We start from the raw sequence: 21,587 nt of genomic DNA on the forward strand, positions 1-21,587 counted from the left end.
GGCAGCCATGGGCTGCCTCACACAAAGAGGCCCACAGGGCTCTGGAAGGCAGGACCTCTTGCGATCTGGTGTCTGGGCATTCCTCAAATCCTAGCTTGGGTAGAACAACCCCTGTTCTGTGCTTTAAAGTCAGGTTTCTGCTGCCTTGCAGGCATTAACTTGGAAACATTTTCTGTGCCGGGGGGCGGGGGGGGATTTAGACACATCCTTACAACGCTACTGTAGTAATGTAGTAATGATAGAGCACGCTTCAAAAGACACAAATGTGGGTTTGTTTGCTTATTCAGAATTTGCTATTTTTGGTTAGCCAGGCACTTTTTACTGCATCAGTGACTATAACGTGGTTCACTCCCTGAAAATCAAATAACGGGGAGCTGGCCACGTGTTTCTGTCAGGGACCGTGTTTTGGTTTGCCTTTTGAAGTGGTTTTATGAATTGGATTGCAAAACTAATTAAATCCGAGATGAATTTTGCTCAGTAAGTTGAAGTATTTTACAAAATAAAATTACCATAAGAAATTGATCTAATTATTTGGAAGTTTCTAATGCAAAACAAAACAAAAAACTAATACTCTGTGTGTGTGTGTGTGTGTGTGTGTGTGTGTGTGTGTGTGTGTGTGTGTATGTGTTATTTTTTGTTTGTTTGTTTTTTAACTTTCCAGAGAAAGAATCTCAGAAATAGCCCCTCCTGGCAAAGAAGAAGCTTTTGTTTAGTTATCTCTTTGGAGATGCAGCTCTTACAAGAACACAGCTTCAGGGCTGTGTTCAGGGCTTGCTTTATTAGTGAATGGTGCTCATTTATTCCACTTCCTCAACACTGCTTTTCTATATGGAACACAATTGCATCATCTACAGCCATCATTGTCAAGATGGAAACATTATGTTTTGTCTTGCTGCTTGAATCTTGTTTGTCCTAGCCATGAGTGGCTCACTTTCGGGGGGGGGGTTGATGCTGGGGGAGCACTGCTGTGTCCTCACCATAACAGACAAGCTCTCAGCCTAATTGAGATCAAACTCTTTGTGCTTCCCAGAGAGTTCTTGACGAGCCAACACTAGCTTTTGTATGCCTTACATAAAGTCTGAATCTGCTTTGATGACTCCGAGAGTGTAGAGGTGGGAAGAGAGTTTCTGTTGTGGATGGAGGAGCTTTTAGGGAAGGGATTACTGTGATCGCCTATGGCTGTGAAGACCATACCCAGACGCCTTCTTGTCTCTGAAGTTGATACAAGCCTGTTTTCTCCCTTTGGTTGATGGTTTCTCTGGTCCTTCCGGATCCACCATGCTTTCCTGACTGGAGTTTATCTCTATCCCAGGGGTGACACCATGGGCTGCCTTATCCCTGCCTATAGCCTGCCCTTCCGTATCCCAGGAGTCACGGAATTTCTCTGTAAGCAATGTTCTTGTGCAGAAAACACAGCTTCAAAGAACACCAGCTGACAGTCTGCCTTGACTTCCAGAACAGGTCAAACAAATACACAGAGATGTCACACTCAGCATGCAGACATGGCTTGGGGAGTCTCTAGTTCTTCTAGCCACCATTCATGTGTCCTGGATACAAGCCCTAGAATCCCATCCTCTGGCCGGAACCACACTGTAGACAACTGCTTCTTGAATGAGAAGAAGCAGGGAAAGGCTGCCCTCCCTTCATGGCGATGAAAAACCTTATGATGTTGATAGCAAAGAGGCGGCTGGCTAAAATTGCCAGCCTGGATTAGCTAGCAGAGCTGCTCCCAGGCCTAGGGTTGAAGGGAGCTTACCTAAAGAGAGACTGATGGAGACAGTGCAATTGTGTTCTGGAAGTCATGGTGGGTGGTGATGGTAAGTCCCCAGAACATAGGTGGGACTCTGGTTAAAAAGGAAGATGATAACGTCAGAGGCCCGCTTGACATCTTGTTCTACTTTACCCAGGCACACAGGGCTTTTCCTGGGCCACAAGGGGCTGGGCTAGAGGAGGAGAATAGAGAGCCACAGGCTATACATGGAAGGGATGCACAGGGAGGAGGGTGTTGGGGGAGCTGAAGACAGGGGAGCACAACAGAATCACGAATCACACGGAATCACACAGCCTGAGGCCGGAGAGAGGGAGGGAAGAACACCCAGATTTTATTCCTCGATGTACCTCATTCCATCTCTTTGGCAAGATCTTACATCCCTAGACCATACAACTCTGTTTCTTCACCTAAAAAGTAGAAATAATGCCTGCCTCAGCCCAGGAATGGTATGAGATGAATTAACTTCCTGCGGACATGGTAGGTTGTGCAGAGATCTTTGCTACAGGTCTCTTTAATATTGGAGCAAATGCTTGCAAGATGAGGGAAAGAACACTAGCCAGAGGGTAAAGGAAGCTGAATATAGCAACAAAGAAACTTTGAAAACCAAAACACACATGGGCAAGTGGCGTAGGATTTAGAAACCAAGAAAATACGACTTCTAGCCAGCAATGAGGGGCAAATAGGAGCTGACTAATGTTTTCAGTAATTTAAATTTTCCAAAGATTTTTAATCTCTCTTTCCCACTGTGTCTCTCCCTTCCCTTCGACCTCCCTCCTTTTAAAAGAATGTTTATGTGGTATGGTACTAGGTCATTGCCTGGATAGTCAACAATACCTGTCCCTCTACTGATGGACAGTTTAGTTGTTTCCAGTAAAAATAGATTAAAGAAACAATTAACAATGGTATGAAATACAGACTTACATGAGGAGAAGACCAGTACCAGCAGAATAGTCACTGTCTCTGGAAGTGGGGAAGCAAGGGGGCAGGGATGGAACATGGAGTTTGATCTGTATTTGTTTAGTTTTTATTTTTAAAGAAATCTGAAAAATAAAATTATAACAAGTAGTAATAATTTTAGTGTTATACGGAAGCTAGTTGTTTGAAGAAAGAGAAAAATATCTTTCGTTTTTATTTATTTATTTTTATTTTATGTGCATGCCTGAGTGTATGTAGGTGTACCACATGCATGCAGGTGCCCACAGAGGCCAGAAGAGGGCGTTAGATTTCCTGCAACTGGAGGTACGGGTTGTTGCGAGATGCCCTATGTGGGTGTTGGGAACTGAACCTTGGTCTTCTGCAAGAGCAACAAGTGCTCTTAACTACAGAGCTGCCTCTCCAGCCTCAGAGAAAAATATATTACAGTCAGATGTGCAGACAGGATGCTGGAAGCACTGACCACCAATTCCAGTTAAGAATTTTCATGGTGATGTGAAGCCACAACCCTGTGCATGGGACCTGCTGCTCTACCCCTGGACCCAGTGACAACTAACCAAGCTATCCTCTGTGCCTTCACCTCCTGTGAACACCTGTGTTGACAGCCCTCTCTTGGGATAGGAGCCCAAGGAGACAGACTGTTTATGAGACCTTATTCCTGACCAGAACTTCCTTAGTGAATCTAAAACAGAGTAGGAAGGATCATGCAAACTCCTGCCTTAGTTATAGCCAGCCATTGAATAGCAAGGAGTGTGTATGTGTTTGGGGGTGGGGGGTGTTGTGTCCTTTGCAGCCAGCCACTCCCTGATAGAGGTTCAGTCACAGTCAGTATGCAATTCCATGTGACATTTTAATGCCCCTAACAACAGCCTCCTTCCTGGTTGTCTTGAGTTGACTGTGATGGTTGACATGAGACATGCCTACATAAGCTGAAGTAGGTCTATTACCTTTTGCTGTGGAGAGCAAATCTGCATTATTAATTACAAACTGTATTTGGTCTTATCATTCAATAGAGGAAAGGAGACTGCAGACCTGGGACAGCTCTGTTTATTCTAACTGGCTGGTGCAAACTGAGCCCTACCTCGCAGATTTCCTTCGTAACCGAGGGTCTCGGCTGGACTCCTAACCCCGCAGTTCTGACCTTTAGATGCAAAAATACTTTTTGCAAGAAATTTCTTTAAAATGTGAGAAACCAGGATGCTAACGTTGTGTAAAGCTTGTCAAATAGAAGAAAACAGGGAAGCGAAGAGTCCTTAATCTCATCCGCCTAAATGTCACAATCAATCTTTTTCTCTTGCCATCAAGTTATTTTTCAAATAAATCCATCATTGGGCTGTAATCAAAGCACTATGGTCATCTGGGTACATTTCTTAACGTTTACACTGTATTACTGTAAAATAGTAAAATTGTATAGTGTAAAGAATTACACTATATATTCCAGGCATGAACAAGGTGTGATCTCTGCCATGTTCTCTACATATGCTGTTAGACGGAAATAAATTCAGGTTTATGGAAGAGTTCCAAAGGTGGTGGGGAGAATTCCTTCATACTTCAACTCAGTTTCTCCTCATGCTCACCCCTCCATAGCTGTGGTGCACGTTTGTCAAAATCTCATTTAGTGAAAGCATAACTCTATCGTTGAATTAATTGAAATAATAATATCAAGGAAGCCACAGACTCTGTCTGGAGTTACTCGTTTCTGCACTAATGTCTTTTTTTCCCCAGGCGAATCCAAACCAAGGTGGCATGTGTGTGTGCCGCAACCTGTGTGTTGTCTGGGAGATGTAGTATAATCAACCCGGCTATTACCCTTTCCCTGCACATTTAGATCCTCATGGTGTCCCTGTACCCCGAGAGGTGCTATGCAAAGCATCTTGCTGGGGCAGCCTTCTCTTCTTTTCAGACTCTCCCCTCAGGCAGCTCATCACACTTCTAGGAGCCAAAAGACGGGACAGAGTCATGGCTGTGGACGCCACTGATATTGCCAAACAGTCTTCCAACATGCCTGCATTCTCATTTGCATCCATACCTGATTGTTGGAAGGCAGTACGGGCACGTACTCTTGTCAACATCCCTTACTCTCACTTAAACATTTTGGCCTAATTTAATAGGCGAAGCCAACGTTTCCAGTTTTTAGAAATTGTTTCTTTCATAACTCACAAATTTGAATATTTCCCTGTGAGTGTTTACTGGCTATCCTTCTTGTTTGAGTTTTCTCTTCATATCTTATTTATTAAGGTTTCAGTATGTTTTCTCATCAATATTTATGCATTTCATAATAAAGATATCCCATGGCCTGCCATTTAGCAGCAATTACTTACACCTCAATCTGCTGGTTTGAGTTTTCCTTTTGTGATTTCTGAAACGCGTCATGAAAGTTTCATGATTTAGAATCAACTTGTTTTCTTTTGATTTATTTTTTAGCCTCTTTTAAGCTTAGAAATTTCCTCTACCAAAAAAATAAATATGACTTTGAAATCCAAGTACATCTTGTCATTTGATTTCCCAGGTGTCTCAGGTTCTTCTGGAATCGTTTTGGTATTTGGTCCAGATGTCTGACATGGCTACCTTCCGTGCGCACTCCTACCTCCATAGGTGGCACCCAAAGGTCATTAATGTGTTTCCAGTTGACTGGGGGCCATATGTTCCTTTTTCTCTGTGGCCCCAGGCCGAATCTCGGCAGCCATCCTGAATCCTTCCTGCCCTCCCTCTCATGCATAGTCATCTGTCGCTCCCAGACTGGTGGATGTGGGCTGGAGATGCCCTTCCTCAATTGGAGGAAAAACAAGATGTTGCTTCTTCTGTCTAGGGCACTTTCCTCACTCACATTCTTGTCTGCCTCGTTCTTACAAATCAGGCAAAACCAGATATGTGTTTGCTGGGTGCAACAAAATTGCTACATTGTCCCCAGCAGTAATGGTCCTTAAATCCAATTGCAATGTTTTGTTAACTTGTTTGTGGGCCCACATCTTTTTATCCTTACTGTGACCTCACTGACTGACCCAGTCCCTTGTACATTTAGGAAGCTCAAGTTATATTTGTTAGATGTGTTTAAAGAACGAAGAAATGAGTGAAAAGGACAATGAAATATGAGTCATAGCAATGCCCAGCGTGATTTGGTGTAAATTCTATCCAGAGAATATGACAGTAAAAAAGACAGATTGCTGGAATTTATGTTTTTATGATATCAAGATGGGTGCTGTGGTTGACATTTTCCCTATCCATCTCACTTTCTGTATAGGAGCCATTACTGCAATGCAAAGACTTGGAAACAAACAAAACCACACACACACACACACACACACACACACACACACACACACACACACACACACGACTCCCCTGCAATCAGCATTCTGGATATAAACTAGGTTCTACCAATCAAACATGCTCTTGGAAGATATAGAGAGCAAGAAAGGGTCAGAGGCCACTTCCCTCCTGCTGTTTCTGCAGCCAGGCTGGGTCATCAGACTATGAGAACTCAGCATTCTAGCGTCCATTACTCTCCTGGCTGTCTAGAAGCAGCTGTGGTACCAGTACTGACAGTGGGAGGGTAGAGGCCTCTTGGTTCTGAAACTCTGCTTGAGAGTAGAAGTCCCGCCTCATTCCTTCTGCCTCTCTTTCTTTCTACTATCTGTCTACCATCTATCTATCTGTCTGTCTGTCTGTCTGTATGTCTGTCTATCTGTCTATCTGTCTATCTGTCCATCCGTCCATCCATCCATCTATCCCTCATCTATCTATCTCCATCACAATCTGCTTATCATAACAGTTGATGGAAGCTACTATACTCCAATTCTCTGGCCTTCTACCGACTTCTGTAACTATCTTTTTTTTCCTTAAAGATTTTAGGATGTTTTCTAGTTTATGGACTGAACCGTTACAGACGTACAAGCAATATGACTGACTCCCCTTTTCCCCAACTAAGCAAGCATCCTGCCTCCATCAATCTTAACTTTTCCTAGGGCATAGCGAGAATTCTTGTTCCTATGACTACAGATAAATCTGCTGTCGGTTATCTTAATGTTTCTGAAGGAATGTTAAACCATTTCCACCATCTTTGTCCTCATTTTTCCAGCCTCCTTTGAGGCTGTCTAAGCACAGACCTTGTAACTCAGCAATGAATCTGGCCTGTAGTGGCAATTATACAATCAGACCCAATAATAAAGTTATAGTGAGAAAATATTGATTTAATGGCTAAGATCTTTAACTTATCAAAAGTTCTTATAAAACAGTAAGAAAAAATAATTCAATTGACAAAATTTAAAAACACAAAGAAAAATGTCCAAAAAAGTATAAGATATTTAATTTTAAAAATTAATTTTACGAAGGTCTTTTTGTTTGGTTGTTGTTGTTTTCTGAGACAGGACCTCCCTATGTAATTCCAGCTGGCCTAGAACTCATTCTGCTGTCTCGTCTATCTTTGAACTCACAGATTTGCCTGCTTCTAGCTCCCTGGTGCTGGCATTAAAGTCGTGCACTATCATGCCCAACACACCATTCAGGTTTTAGAACTTGGGCTATCACTCAGCAGTCTTATGACATATTCAAGGCCCCAGGTTCGATCCTCAGAACTGCCAAAGTGGTGAAGGGAGCCTTAAGTTTTTCACAGAAGTGTAAGATTCACAGAAAAATTGAGAGGAATGATCTATGAACTAGGTAGAGGCAGAAAGATCATTGGTGATTAAGTTCCTGAGTGCAGGTACCTGTGGGAAAGTGGGTGCTGCCGCCTGGCCTCCTAGTTCCTGCTAAGTGAATCAGGCTTCCATTAGTTAGTCCAACTGAAAATGTGGAGTTCTGTTATTGGAAACATTGGTGAAGCAATTAATTATTTAATTACTCAAGAAAGAATGAGAATAGCAAGGTGAGAGATGTCTGAAGACATTTTTAAAATATGTATGAAATATCGAACTAGCAGTATTATACCCAAGGTTAACAGCAACTGCCTCAGCTTTTCAAAACCATTAATATAACTCAAGTAATGAAAACATCGTAGTTATGGGGGGAGATAAGAACATTGGTGAACAGCCTTAGAAGTAAGAAATTGTCCCATTTAAATAGACACACTAGATTTCTGTAAATTGCAAATATTTGACTGATAAACCACAGAATTCTAAAGAGTAGTTAAAAGAAAATCACATCTGGACACACCAGGAAAATAAAAATTAAAAAAAAATTAAGATGGGGGTCTCTCTACATAGTTTTGACTGGTCTGGAGATGGCCTTGTAGACCAGGCTGGCCTTGAACTCACAGAGTTACATTTGTCTCTCCCTCCTGAGTGCTGGGATTAAATGCATGCGCCACCACAGTCAGGAAGGAGAACCAGATTTTAGAACATTTATTCACTTGAGGGATGTTTTTTGAGCTCTGATTATTTCCTACTCTGTATGCTGAACAGGAAAGAAGTTTCTGCCCTCATGGAATGTTATTTAAAATGGTAAATTATGGGAAATAAAGTGCTTAATGATAGTGGAATGAAAAATACTGCTTATTATGGAACAAGTACGATATGGGAGTATTTACAGTCATTAAAAATAATGATTTTAATGACAGCAAATTAAGTAAAATATAATATAAAATTATGAATGTGAACGAACACACAGGCATAATCACTAAATTATAAACAAAATGATATATAACTAAAACTATATGTATCATGCACATACAGAATAATTTTTTTTCAATTGCATGTGACCAACAGAAGGTCTACTAAAATGCTAACTGGACTCATTTCTGAATAATAGAATTGTGTGCATGTCTGTGTTCCAAATTTCAACAACTTCCATATGTTGTTTTATAAGTATAAAATACATTATTTACGGTCATAGCAGTGCTTAAGAAAAATAGTGTCCTGGTTTCTTTTCCTGTTGCTGTGATAAAACACCCTGACAAATGTAACTTAGAGGAGAAAGGGTTTATTTTAGGTTATAGTTCCAGGTTACAGATCATTATTGGAGCTAAGTCAGGGCATCATCTTGTCATATTGCATTCATAACCAAAAAGCAAAAAGCTTTGAATACATGTATGCTTGTGCTCAGTTGCCTCTCTCCACTCTTTAACATGTATTTATTATTTATTTATGTGTTAATTTATTATTTATTTATATGTATGTGAGTGTTTGCCTGCATCAATATATGTGCACCACATGCATGCAGTATCCCTTGAGGTCAGAAGAGGGTGTTGAATCCCCAGTAACTGGAGTTACAGGCAATTGTGAGTTGCTATTCGGGTGCCAGTAACTGAGCCCAGGTCCTCTGTCAGAGCAGCAGCAAGTGTTCTTAACTCTCTAGCCATCTCTCTTCCCACCTTTTTCTCTATTCCCACACAATTCAAGATCCAAACTTGGGGAGTAGTGCTACCCATAGAGTATGGGTCCTCCTACTTCAATTAACATCATTAAGATAAAGAGCGATAAACACATCCACAGTCCAATCTGGTGTAGATAATCCTTCACTGAGACTTTCGGGTGATTCTAGATTGTGTCAAGCTGATAATTAAAACTAACCATGAGAGACCATATTTTCAAAACAACCCATATAAATACATCAGCTATATAAGCAGATGTATGTATATAATGCACACAACATGTTTGGTTTAAGTAGATTAAAAACTGATCATCTTATTCCACCCTTTTCCAGTCCTCATGGGAAAGTCATAAAATTTGACCCATTCTGCTGCAAACTGTAAATTTCACTTTGCTGATCTCTGATGACCACAGCTTACAGAATGGATCAAAGGTATCAGGCCACTTTCTCTATCAGTGCCAGGTTGGGAGTAAGCAGTCAAATTCTAGTGAGATTGTCTGAGACAGATATGGGGTATCAGAGGGCTGCATTGCCTTTAAGTATGATCTCCGTCTATAGGTGTGCACTCAAATCTCGTATAAATAAAACTGAAGATGGGCCACATGGAGCTTCTAACACAGTCTCTCTTGTCTGGGACAGGCAAATTGGGGCCTCCTCTTGAGATCAAGCTGGGAGCCTTGAACTGTACAGCTTTCAACATCCAGTGGAAAACACCGAAGCGTTCTGGTAGCCCCGTCATTGGGTACACAGTGAGTACAGGGGCATGATGATGTCTGTAGTGTGTGTGTGTGTGTGTGTGTGTGTGTGTGTGCTTGATTGTCCATTTTTGCTATGTTTGTACCTCCTGAACAGGTTGAGTATCCCTTATCTGCTTGGGATCAGAAATATTTTAGTTTGGGGATTCTTTTTCCCTTCAAATTTCAGAGTATCTGCTTAATACATAATTAGGTATCTTGGGGCTAGGATTGAAAGCTAAACCCAAAAATCTAATAATGGTTCATATGTACCTTATACATACATAGCAGGAGACAATTTTATATAGTTTTAGTGCATCTAGGTTTCTACTCATCACATGAAGTCAGGTGGGACATTTTATTGTTTATGTTTTGGTGTCATATCAACAGTCAAAATGCTTCAGGTTTTGAAGCAACTCAGAGATTGTTTTTTGTGCTATAGGTACTCACCCTGTTTGTGGCCCCTCACGTAAATCCTCTTGTGTTAATAACTATGTCATTTTCCTCTTGTGAGCTGGTCGAACCATTAATACACTGGGATCTTTCCAGTCTTTTTGCTGTGTAGCAAAGGGAAAACAGAGCAAGAAGAATTAGTGGTTTCTGTTACCAAGTGCATACCACCAACTTTAGATCATAATGCAGAAGCAGAGGAAGTCATAGGGAGTCACTGTGAGGATCCGAGTCAGAGGGGGACACAGATAGAGCAGGGTGATGTTTAGTGACTGCGTCTGTCCCACCAAAGACTACAAACTAGGTTGAACGACTAGAGTTTGCCACAAAGTTTGTCTCTGAAGAGTGTTTTTGGAGATGAGGTAACTTTAGAAGCCAGGGCATTTCAGACTTCTGAAATCTTTGTGACATTGGGAGAGCTGGCCATATCAAGCCTACAAAGCCCCGCCCAGAGTGTTGAGCATTTCATCTGGGGTGGAGAGAAAGCTGCTTATTCCACTTGACTCCCACCACTCCCTACTGTCTTTGTTTCACTGAAGAATGGAGGCTGTAGTTCATGGTTCATGCCCTCTGGTCTTCTGAAAGTGGAAGTCTATTTTGAGACTGTCTTAGTTAGGGTTTCTGGTGCTGCAATGAAACACCACGACCAAAAGCAACTTGGGGAAGAAAGGGTTTATTTCATCTTGCCACTTTCAGGTCACACTCCATCACTGAGGGAAGTCAGGATAGGGACTCAAGCAGGGCAGGAACCTGGAGATGGGAGCTAAGGTAGGGGCCATGGAAGAGTGCTGCTTACTGGCTTGCTCTATCTGCTTTCTTCCACACCGACAACCACCACTCAGAGTGAACAGGGCCCCCACACATCAATCATCAAACAAGACAATGCACCATAGACTTGTCCAGTGGTCAATCTTATGGGGACGTTTTCTCAACTGAGGTTCACTTTTCCAAAATGACTGTATCTTGTGTCAAGTTGACATACAACGAGCCATCTACAAACATGAGATATGAGTGTCCCAAGAAGGTTATATTTTGGGGGAAAGGGGACAAGCTGAGTCCAACTCTACCCATCCTTCCTCATTGTATGGGTCTTTCTCCAAGCTTGCGCATGCTTATAGTACTTATGGGACAAGGTGACATACCTCAATACCCACAAGCTTTCTGAATGTTTGTGAACCCTTGAAAGTCTTAGGAAAATGTTGCTTCTATTCTCACCAGGGTCTTTCCTTCTTTTCAAGGTATTTTTCTCTGAGGTTGGTTCAGATAAGTCTCTCCAAGAGCGGTCACACAATGTACCTGCTGGCCAGGACACCCTAATCACTGTGAGTATTTCCATGTAGGCGGCAGGTTGTTTGGGACCTTAGGGAAATGCAAATCGATTTCTGGCTTGCTACATGTACTCCCAGGTATATAATGATGACAATGGTTTGTGTTAGCATTCTCAAGTGTTGCCTGTGTGCGCTGCTTTGATGACATGCTATCTCCTTCCAGAAAGGCGGGCAGTTGATGAAAGGGTCCATCCCAGACACACTCCATTCTTCCCCGAGTGAAATCAGCCACCCAAAGGCCTCCCCCCTCCATTAATTCTTCTCTTCACAAAATTCAAGGCTGACATTTTTGTAATCTCAATAAAACTTTACAAATAAACTCGACACATCTGTGTATTGCCAGCAGGCTGGAGACATGATGCAGAAGAAAATGATGTAATTCGCAATGTATATTCACGTGGTCTGTTGTTTATTTGATTTTCCCAGCCCGGCACCATATGTCAGCTCCTCCTGTTTCATGTCAGGGTCTTTCAGGGTGAACATTTTGCTTTTGGCTTCTTCCTGTTTCTTTCCTTTCTGCCCCTCCTTTCCATTCTGCCCCTTAGTCTGCAGTCTGGAGCTTCAGAATAGCTCCATAAAGCATGGCCCTGGCTCCTACAGAAACAACACTGTCATGGTGGCGGTGGCGGCGCTGTCCGTCACTCCCATTTAATAAGTGCCTGCTGAGTACAGCACAGCTCGGAACCTATTTGTCATCTTCGGGAAGCCGCTATTACTTATGAAGTGTCTGTCACGCTGAGGCCCATCCCTCCTCCTTTATGTTTGTTTTTCTGTTTACTCTTCACAACTCTTCCATGACCTCATTCTACTGACAGGAATGCTGAAACAGAGAGGTGAAGTAACTCCCTCAAATCGTAGATTCGGAAGAGCCCGCATCACTACGCACCTTGGCTGGAGGTCTGAGCCACAGACCTGGCTCATCTTTCCTAAAGCTCTCACGACCCGGAAGGACTAGCTGTGAATTTCACCTTGCTTGCATCCTCCTGTCAGCCCTCAGTCCTAAACTCGTCAGCCTCTGAAGCCCTCAGCCCCAGCTGGTGGGGTTCTCTCTGTCCTAAGTTGAAAGATGAGGACCAGGCATTAGGGTGTCCTATCAATTTCTATTCCAGCATCTTGCTGATGTAACCACTGGTGTGGCGGCTTCTGTATGTCCACTGCAAGATAACATGCAGTCCCTGTTTGGGGACAGCATTCAGTCTTAGAAAAATTCAGCCTCGCCATCTAGCATGCAATCCCAGCTACACAGGAGGCTGCGGCAGGAGAAAGTCAGTTTAAGGCCTGCCGGGCTGCAGAGTGAATTGAAGGATACGCGTATGGTACTTATTAAGACCATGTCTCCAAAGCAAAGGAGAAAGAAAATGGGAAAGGGAAAAGGGGGAAAAAAGGCTGAGGCAGCAATTCAATGATAGAGTACTTGACTAGCATGAGCAAGACCCAGCATTCAAACCCCAAAATATAAAAACAAAAGAAAGAAAAAAAAAACCTTACAGTTACCCTGATAAAGCAATTAGAGAACAGTGGAAGACCAAATGCCATTAACCTGACATTTAATAGACAGGATCTGAAAGGGAAAGATAAATATTGGCACAAGTAGTCAAGAGATAAAACTTGGAGCTGAAATCAAAAGAGAACTTTCTCGAAAGTCAGATTCAAAGGAACACCATCCCAATGGGAGGCAATGGTTTGGACCTTAGGGATGGGCATGTGTGTGTGCACCTATGGCCGGGGGCCTATATGTTTGGGTGTGGGTGAGGACACTTGTCCAGTATGCAGCGCTGGAGATGAATTAAGGACTGTGCATCAACGCTATAAGCCAAGAGGACAGAGTGGGAGGCTTGCAGGGTAGCTGTCCACGAGCTCAGAATCCTGTGCTACTGCAAACCAACCGGGCAATCTTCCCGAGTCTCCGTCTCCCGCCAACAAAATAAGGATTCTAGTGCTCTGCAAGGCCACAGTTAGTATCTGTGGTTCTCAAACTGTGTGTCCGAGTACCTCAGGGGTCTTCAGCAGAGCTTCTCAGGACACTGTGAAACATTTTAAAACTTTGGAGCTGGCAGGAAGGCTTGATGGGTTAAACAACAACAACAAAAAAGTTGACGACCCGAGTTTGCTTCCTAAAACATGTAAAGGTGGAAAGAGAGAACTGACTTCACAAAGCTGTCTTATGCCCTTCATACATGTACCACATATATAACATGCATACACAAACACACATCATCATCATCATCATCATCATCATCATCATCATCATCAACTCTTTCAAGGAAAACAGCAACATCTCTGTGATATGCCATACCCGTGGGCAGAGGCAGGAGCTCTGTGGGTTGAATTTAGCCCTGGGAATTTTTTCTTCCTCTTTAGTCCTCTCTGTTTTCCCTTCTTGCTCTGTCTTCAGGAACCTCCTGATCATCAGGCGATTTTTGTGTGTCTTAGGGAAATTGAACCCCAACCCCAGCCCAGGACCAGGGGAAAGGAGTCCTCTTCACCAAAATGTTGAATTTTCTGCATCCCCTCATCCTACGTAAGGCCCACTGTAGATAACTAATCCTAGGGTTAGCATGTGGGACTTTAATCATTTAGGAAAGGGTATCAGCATCTTTGTGCCTGATGTGTTACCTCCCATGGCAAAGAAAGGCTAAAGGGTGGAAGTCATTTGAACTCGGTTCTACGATTATGGGAAGCTGATGGAAAAAGAGAAAATAGTTAAACTCATGAACAGCATACTGAGGAAGCCCTGCCCCAACCCTGAACCTCTCTTATCCTTATTTTAACTGCCCTAGAGTGTCCTTATAGTAACACAGGCCCCATCACCAAAAGGAAGATTGACTCGGTTTTCCAGATTGAATGACAAGTAGGGAACTAGACTGACAAATGTTTAGTCTGATTCATCACCAAAAGGAAAATTGACTCGGTTTTCCAGATTGAATGACAAATAGGGAACTAGGCTGACAAATGTTTAGTCTGATTTAAATGATACGTTGAAAGGAGGAGACATGGCAACAGATAATTTGACCAAAGTAACCTGGCTGGCAGTGTGGAATACTTAGAGATGGTTGGATAGTCTTCCTTCTAGAAGCTTCTGACTTGATTAGCCTTTTACACCCACTTTATCTTTCATCTTAGAAAAAGAACTTGCAGTTCCACTCAGGAAAACAGAAAAGAAACCAAGCAACAAAAATTTGATAATATTTTCAAGAATTAAAAATAGAAAATAATGGTTAGACTGGTGGTTTTTTTTTTCAGTTTGATCATGTATCATCAGTTAAGTGTTTGAGCACACAGCACTATATGTATATTTATGTATTTATAAATTATACATGTAGGACTATACTAATATATTATGTACATTATAAAATCCCACAGAATCTTAAAAGAAGAGATAAAACAGAAATGGAAAGTTCTAGTTTCTTCTGCTATCTTAGTAGTTTGTGTTGCTTACCTAGAGAGAGGCTCTGAGCACTTTGTTGGACTCTACTGGTCTGTCTGAGCCAGAGCATTGGTTCTGTTCGGGTCATATTTAAAATTAGAGACAGAAAACTCGGGAATCAGAGGATTTGTTTCGAGTTCTCACTCTATCGGTTGAACAGAGGTGACCTTCAGCAAGATCTCTTTGACTGCACATGGGTAGGTTAGCTTCCTGACTGGAGCTACAGTGGTCGATAGAGGGCATGTAGAAAAATGTCTGAGTATTTAGTGGGCAAACACCAAGGTTATAAACTCTCTTATGCTCTTCAGGAGAGATTCCCCACAAGGGGGATTTTTAGCCCCAGGCTCTCTTCCAACCCACTGATCATTTCTTTTCTCAGGATTGTTTTTACACACGTGGTATGTGTGTGTGTGTGTGTGTGTGTGTGTGTGTGTGTGTGTGTGTGTGTGTGTGTAGGCATTAGATCCCTTGGGTCTCATGATTGTGCAAGTGGCATTGATGAGCTCTCTCTCTCCCTCTCTCTCTGTCTCTCTGTCTCTCTCTCTGTCTCTCTCTCTGTCTCTCTCTCTCTCTCTCTCTCTCGCCTCTCACCCCACTGTTCTGCTAACCCTTTGTACCCTCATCTGCATGGTCTGAAGTGGCTAACTGCCACAGACACGTTGTAGCCAATGAATGAGGAAAAGGGGAAAGGGAACATACACACTTCCTTTTAAGGGATAGCTCAGAAATCGGCTTCTGCATTTTCATCTGTGTGTGAACTGATTTCCTTCATGTGACTATGACAGAGGAAGGGAGGTTGGCCATCTCTTGCCATGGTCCAGCTGAACTGCAGTGATTCTATTAAGAATGAGGAAAGAATGAATATGAAGACATAGAGTCTTAAGATCAAATTGTGAATGGAGGTAGTACTAAGGCAGTAGATACAGAAAGGCGATTGAACTTTGGACAACCAGAGACTAACCTTAGATAATAATGTGCTATGTCTGGCAGAGAGGAGATTGGAAAGACTAAGTCATGGAATGTTTTATAATGGGAGCTAGACCCCACTGTTTCTTGGGAGAGCTTCATGCTGATTGATCTAGTTTCAGCATCTATAAAGTGGGGAATAATAGCACTGACTTCTTAAAGATACTGTATGGATTGAAAGATGCACTGGCATGCCAAGATCTTATAAATTCCAAAACACTACATAAAAGCATTTGGCTAAGTCAGCCATGAGATGCAAGTGTGATACCATGGCTAGCTGAGAAGAGGTCAAGAGTCTTGGGGAAGAGATATCTTTGTTCAGTTACTTGAACTTTCTGAGCTCAGTGAAATAAATGACTTGCCTTTTAAAATCTCCCACAGATGTGAATCAGTGGACACAGGTTAAGTGACAGATGTTCTTGGTGTTGTAGAGAGAAACGATGCAACTTTAGGAAGTGATTTTGCATTTCAGAAAAGAATAGGCAAATAAAAATTAGGGTTATCTTGCAGCACCCAACCTTGCCAAAACACACACACACACACACACACACACACACACACACACATACACACACACACACACACACACACACGAAAGAAATTGAAAGGGAGTTGTTAGGGAGGCTGCTGGATTCACTCTGGTTTCTCCCAGAAAGCATCTTCAATAGACATGAAGTGCAAGAGAGAGGAACATCTTGGCTTGTTTTCAGACTTCAACAAAGCAACAGAACACAGCAAACCCTTTTTTACTTAGAGAAGAACGCAGTCAACATTTTCTCCAGTTTCATGAAAGGCTCAAGTGGCAATTACAGGATATCCAAGGACAGATGTACAAAGATTTGTGGAATTGCCTGGTATTTTACTAATCATTCCACAGATTTTCACAAGTTAGCAATATTCTGAGAAATTCTATCTGGGAGGAGAAGTGTCAGCAGAAGAAGTGACAGTTAAGTCACTGAATCCAGTTCTTTCTTCCTGGCCCCAGCTTCTCCGTTCTCTTGACCCTCTCACAGACTATCTGGCTAGCATCTCAGCATGAGAAATAATGGGCCGGAAACAGCTGACCTCTGATCTCCCCATCGGAGGGTCACACTGGTCTTCCATGTCTAATAAGCACTTTGAGTGCTTGCTAATGCATATATGCCATGTCTATAAATATAATTTTCCTTGGTTTTTATTTGTGATACACTCACATTTTCGATATATGAACATTCATGTTCACAGTTAAATAATAATCTAGAATTCAGTGTTTGTAAGTACTTATTATTGATTTAAACATCACAATACTTTTCAGTATAGATATGATTCATTTAGAACTCAGGTTTTGGAGTCATAGTGAGGAGGTCTTGGATCCTTAATTTGTCACCTACTAAGTATATGTCCTGATAAAATTGAATTAAATAAGGGTATATGCTCAAAGGTAAACACATAGGCCAAATAAAACATCCACAAGTGGCAATGAATGATAGTTAAATTTGGTATCAACACCTGACAAAACCAACACTAGTCTATGAAATCACATGACTTCCCTCCATTTTCATATATTATGATGACTTCTAGAGAAAAGGATCCTACAGCAAAAGCCTGTAGAGCATTCATTTGGTTTGAAAGTATTTCTGCTCACTGGGACAAGCCTGGGGTGTCAGCCTAGAGAAGAGCGGGACTGAGGTCTTGGACCCACATGTTCCCTCTAGACTCTGTACCTTTCAACTTGACCTAAACCCAGGCGTAGAAAGTAGAGTTGGGATTCTAGGAAGCGGAGCAGGAGGGGCACTATGGACACAGGCCTCAAGTTCAGCAGAAATTCTTTGTGAAGGTGTGTGTAGGAGGGAGAGGGGGAGTGGAGAGAGCACACAAAGGGGAAGACTAGAAACAGACACATTCTGGACTGCTGTAGCAGTGGCCTGTCGAGACCAAGGACTCTGAGATAGAAATGGAGGAAGGGGGTGGGTCTGAGGACTTGCATGGTGGTAGGCAGAGGACACTCAGGACTGCAGAGCCTGGAGCCGGGGTGCCGTCTTTGCTTGTTTTGTGCTGCTACAACAGAGCATCATGGGTAATTTATAAAGAGGAGAATTTATTTGGCTCATGTTTCTGAGTGCTGGATGTCCAAGAGCATCACAGCCACACTGTTCAGTATCTGGTGAGGGCCTTCTGCTGCTGCATCCCATTGTGGAAGGTGAAGGAGCCCAGAACACGGGAGAGTGAGAGGGGTCAGCTCACTTCTATTTATACTTTTCAACATCTATCTGTCTGTCTGTCTATCTATCTATCTATCTATCTATCTATCTATCTATCTGTCTGTCTATTTTTGAGACAGGGTAGCTGTAGCCCAGATTGGCCTCAAACAAACTACCTCTGTAGTCGGGGATAACCTTGGATTTCTAAGCCTCCTGTTTTCACTCTCAAGAGCCAGTTCCTTCAATAACTAGCCTACTCCCACACTAAGCAATGGAATGACTCCCTTCTTGGGGGCTCTGTCCTCATGATCTAATCACCTAGGACTTTGCTCAGTCTCTAGCACTGATGTACTGAGGATCTGAGTCTTTATTAGATGATGAACGTGAACTTGAGGGGGATGCATTCAAGCCATAGAAGGCACTATTGATCATGATGGAGGGGTCAGTAGTTGAAGCTCTTTTCTTGATGAGGTAATCTGCTTCTCTGGGACATCTTGGCTCTTGATTTCTTTCTTTCATTTCACTACAGTTCACTCATTCATTCATCAAAAGCCCCACATGAGCCCTGGAAGCATGTCTGGCAATGCTATGCTCAGCTCTGTGGTACCAGGGAAATAGAAAGTTGCATCCCGTCCTCACCCGGGTGGGGAGAAGGTGACAGATAACAGGCAATCACAATACAAGGTGAGCAGTGTTAAGATGGAGGCCCACCAAGGACACCAGGGAAACATAGAGGAGGGGCATCTAACCAGACTGGGGGACGGGGGAGAGAAATGAGGTAATGTCTCAGTTGAGTCATGAAGGATGGGCAGGGTGAGCCAGGCAAGAGTAGGGAGAAGGACATTTTATGGGGAGGAACAGCAGGTTCAAAGGCCCAGAGGCAAGGAATTGAATGGCATAAGTGTGATCCTTGCCAAGTTCTTAGGTGTGACTGGAATGGAGAATGAAAGAAGGGGCAATGGTATGGATGATGTTAGAAGGATGAACCAGGGGGACACACATAGGCTGTTTTAAGGGAGTTTTTAAAGGGTAAAGTGATAGGAACTGATTTGAGCCTTCGGAGGGTAACTTTAGCCTAGCAGCGTGGGTGGGGTCCAAACTGGAGTACAGTCAGTATGTTTGGTAATCAGAATCAGCCCATTGTCTTCATTATATGGGCTTAGACTTAAATGACTATTGGGATAAGAAAACGTAGCCAGATTCCAGTGGTGTGAAGACAGTGTCATCAACCGCACTGATAACTGATAACTGATTGGGGAGTGGGCATGGAGGAGAATGGATATGTAAGCATGAAGAATTTCTGGCTTGGAAATTGAGAGGAGGACAGGGAGTGATGTTAGTTAATTTTTTTCTCGTAGAAAGAGAATTAATTGAGATTTAGTTAGGTGTGTGTAGTCAGGGATTAACAATTGGTGTTTTAAGTGTTCATAACTGAGAGTTGAATGCTTTGAAGCAGTTTTTAACCTCCTAACTTTCGAACGTTTAAGTATCTAACGATGTTGTGAATAAAAATAAGATGTGATCCCAGTTCTCAAATAGCTCAATGGTTTTCAACCTTGCTTGAGAAATGGGAACAGTTTGCGGTGCAAGTTGATTGTTCCTTGTTCAAATGCTTCATCAGAGTTTCACCCTTAAACTATTTTCGGAATCTTGTGTGTGTGTGTGTGTGTGTGTGTGTGTGTGTGTGTGTGTGTGTGTGTGACAGAGAGAGAGAGACAGAGACACAGAGACAGAGACAGAGAGAGAGGAGGTAAGATTCATATAGCACCCAACTACAAACACTAATCACTTACGTCTCATGTATACTTTATCACATGTTTTGAAAATAATTTCATGCAGTTTTCTTAGTTCACCAGTGCTCTTGTCTGACTTGTCACATGTATAATTTTTGACTTCTGATACCATATTGGTGTTGGAAAAACTTTGGATTTTGTTATTTTGGGTTAGAAATGTTCAAACTATGTGTATATAAGGGCCAAATTAGTGGCAAAATATTCAGTGGGTGTGATCACCAGGTCCAGAAAGATGTGAAGGGAAGAGTTGGAATCCTGAAGTGGATGATGAACCTAAGCAAGCAGAGGAGAGTCATCACAGACCCTGGACAGTGGGTATCACAACCTACTTCTTGAGCATGACCTCCATACCAACTACAGCATGGTATACAAAATATCCTTAATGCTATGGTCTGGTCGCTACATGTCCACTACTGAAAAAAAAAAGCCGAGACTCAGGAGGTTTGGTGTGACTGGCACAGATAGGAAAGGGTGGAAGAATCAGGATTCAACACCAGAACAGGTTGGCTCCAAGCTGGAACACTTTGCACTGCACTATATTATGGTTTCTCTCTGATAAAGACAGCTGCACCTCCCACTTAGCCCTGCTGTTGGGGACCAGCCTCTTTTCCTGAAGCTGAAGGAGCAAATCTTCTTCAGCTAGGGATTTCCACTTAGTGTGGTTCTGCCAGGGAGTTCACACATGCAGCTATCATTAGTTCTAGCAGGTCTTAGGGAGCAGAAAGCAGCCAGCATCAGCAACACCATCAGCATCATCTGGGAACTTGTCAGAAATGCAACAAATTCTTAGGCCATTCCTCATGCAGACCCCTGAATCAGACACTCTGGGAATCAAGCCCATAATTTACCTTAGGAGAGCTTTCTCGATGAGTCCATCACTTTAAAATTTGAGTGCCAGATTTCTATCCCTTATTCTTTGGGTACAGATCAAAACTCAAGTTTGCCGTGGGGCTGGCCCCTCAACATTGCAGCTTGCAGATGGAAAGAAAGACACAGAGGTATCCCTGAAAGATTCCTTCATGAGTTGCAGCAACCTTCGAGCAGCATTTGAGGAGTGAACAAGCTCCAGCTCTGGGGCGAAGTGTAGACTGTAATGAAGATTAACCCTCCAGATTTGAGAAATATGTTGTGATGTTTTGCAAATTTTGTAACTGGGCCGAAATCTAACAGAGCAAATAGCCTCTGTCTCAAGCAAGTTCCCAGAGATCTCAAGATATAAACCTTACAGAAACTGTCTAGATCAGTGGTTCTTTGTAGCATGAATCTTAGAAGGTCTTATTAATAAAATCAAACCTGAAGCCAGGTGTAGCTAGAGTCTTCCTGCCTGGCCCACAGTCAGGACAAATCTCTCTCACCTGCCAGTCCCACAGCCACTCAGACCCGACCAAGTAAACACAGGGACTTATATTGGTTACAAACTGTATGGCCGTGGCAGGCTTCTTGCTAACTGTTCTTACAGCTTAAATTAATCCATTTCCATTAATCTATACCTTGCCACATGGCTCGTGGCTTACCGGCATCTTCACATGCTGTTTGTCATCATGGCGGCTGGCAGTGTCTCTCCAACTCAGCCTTCCACTTCCCAGCTTTATTCTCCTCCTTGTCCCGCCTACACTTCCTGCCTAGCCAATGGCCAATCAGTGTTTTATTTATTGACTAATTAGCAACACATTTGCCATACAGAACATCCCACAGCAGC

The 21,587-nt window shown here is 42.7% G+C and overlaps 1 protein-coding gene across 2 annotated transcripts in view; it reads left to right on the forward strand.

Moving 5' to 3' along the window:
- Egflam (EGF like, fibronectin type III and laminin G domains) overlaps window positions 1-21,587 on the forward strand; it is a 175,331-nt gene that overhangs the window by 57,374 nt on the left and 96,370 nt on the right. For both annotated transcript variants that reach the window (XM_052743187.1, XM_052743188.1), the window contains exons 2-3: window positions 9,650-9,759; window positions 11,433-11,516. In XM_052743187.1, coding sequence (XP_052599147.1) covers window positions 9,650-9,759; window positions 11,433-11,516 — 194 coding nt within the window. The remainder of the gene's footprint in view (window positions 1-9,649; window positions 9,760-11,432; window positions 11,517-21,587) is intronic.

The sequence above is a fragment of the Peromyscus californicus genome, unplaced genomic scaffold (genome assembly GCF_007827085.1).
Source record: "Peromyscus californicus insignis strain IS unplaced genomic scaffold, ASM782708v3 Scaffold_18__1_contigs__length_77618521, whole genome shotgun sequence".
Classification (NCBI taxonomy): domain Eukaryota; kingdom Metazoa; phylum Chordata; class Mammalia; order Rodentia; family Cricetidae; genus Peromyscus; species Peromyscus californicus.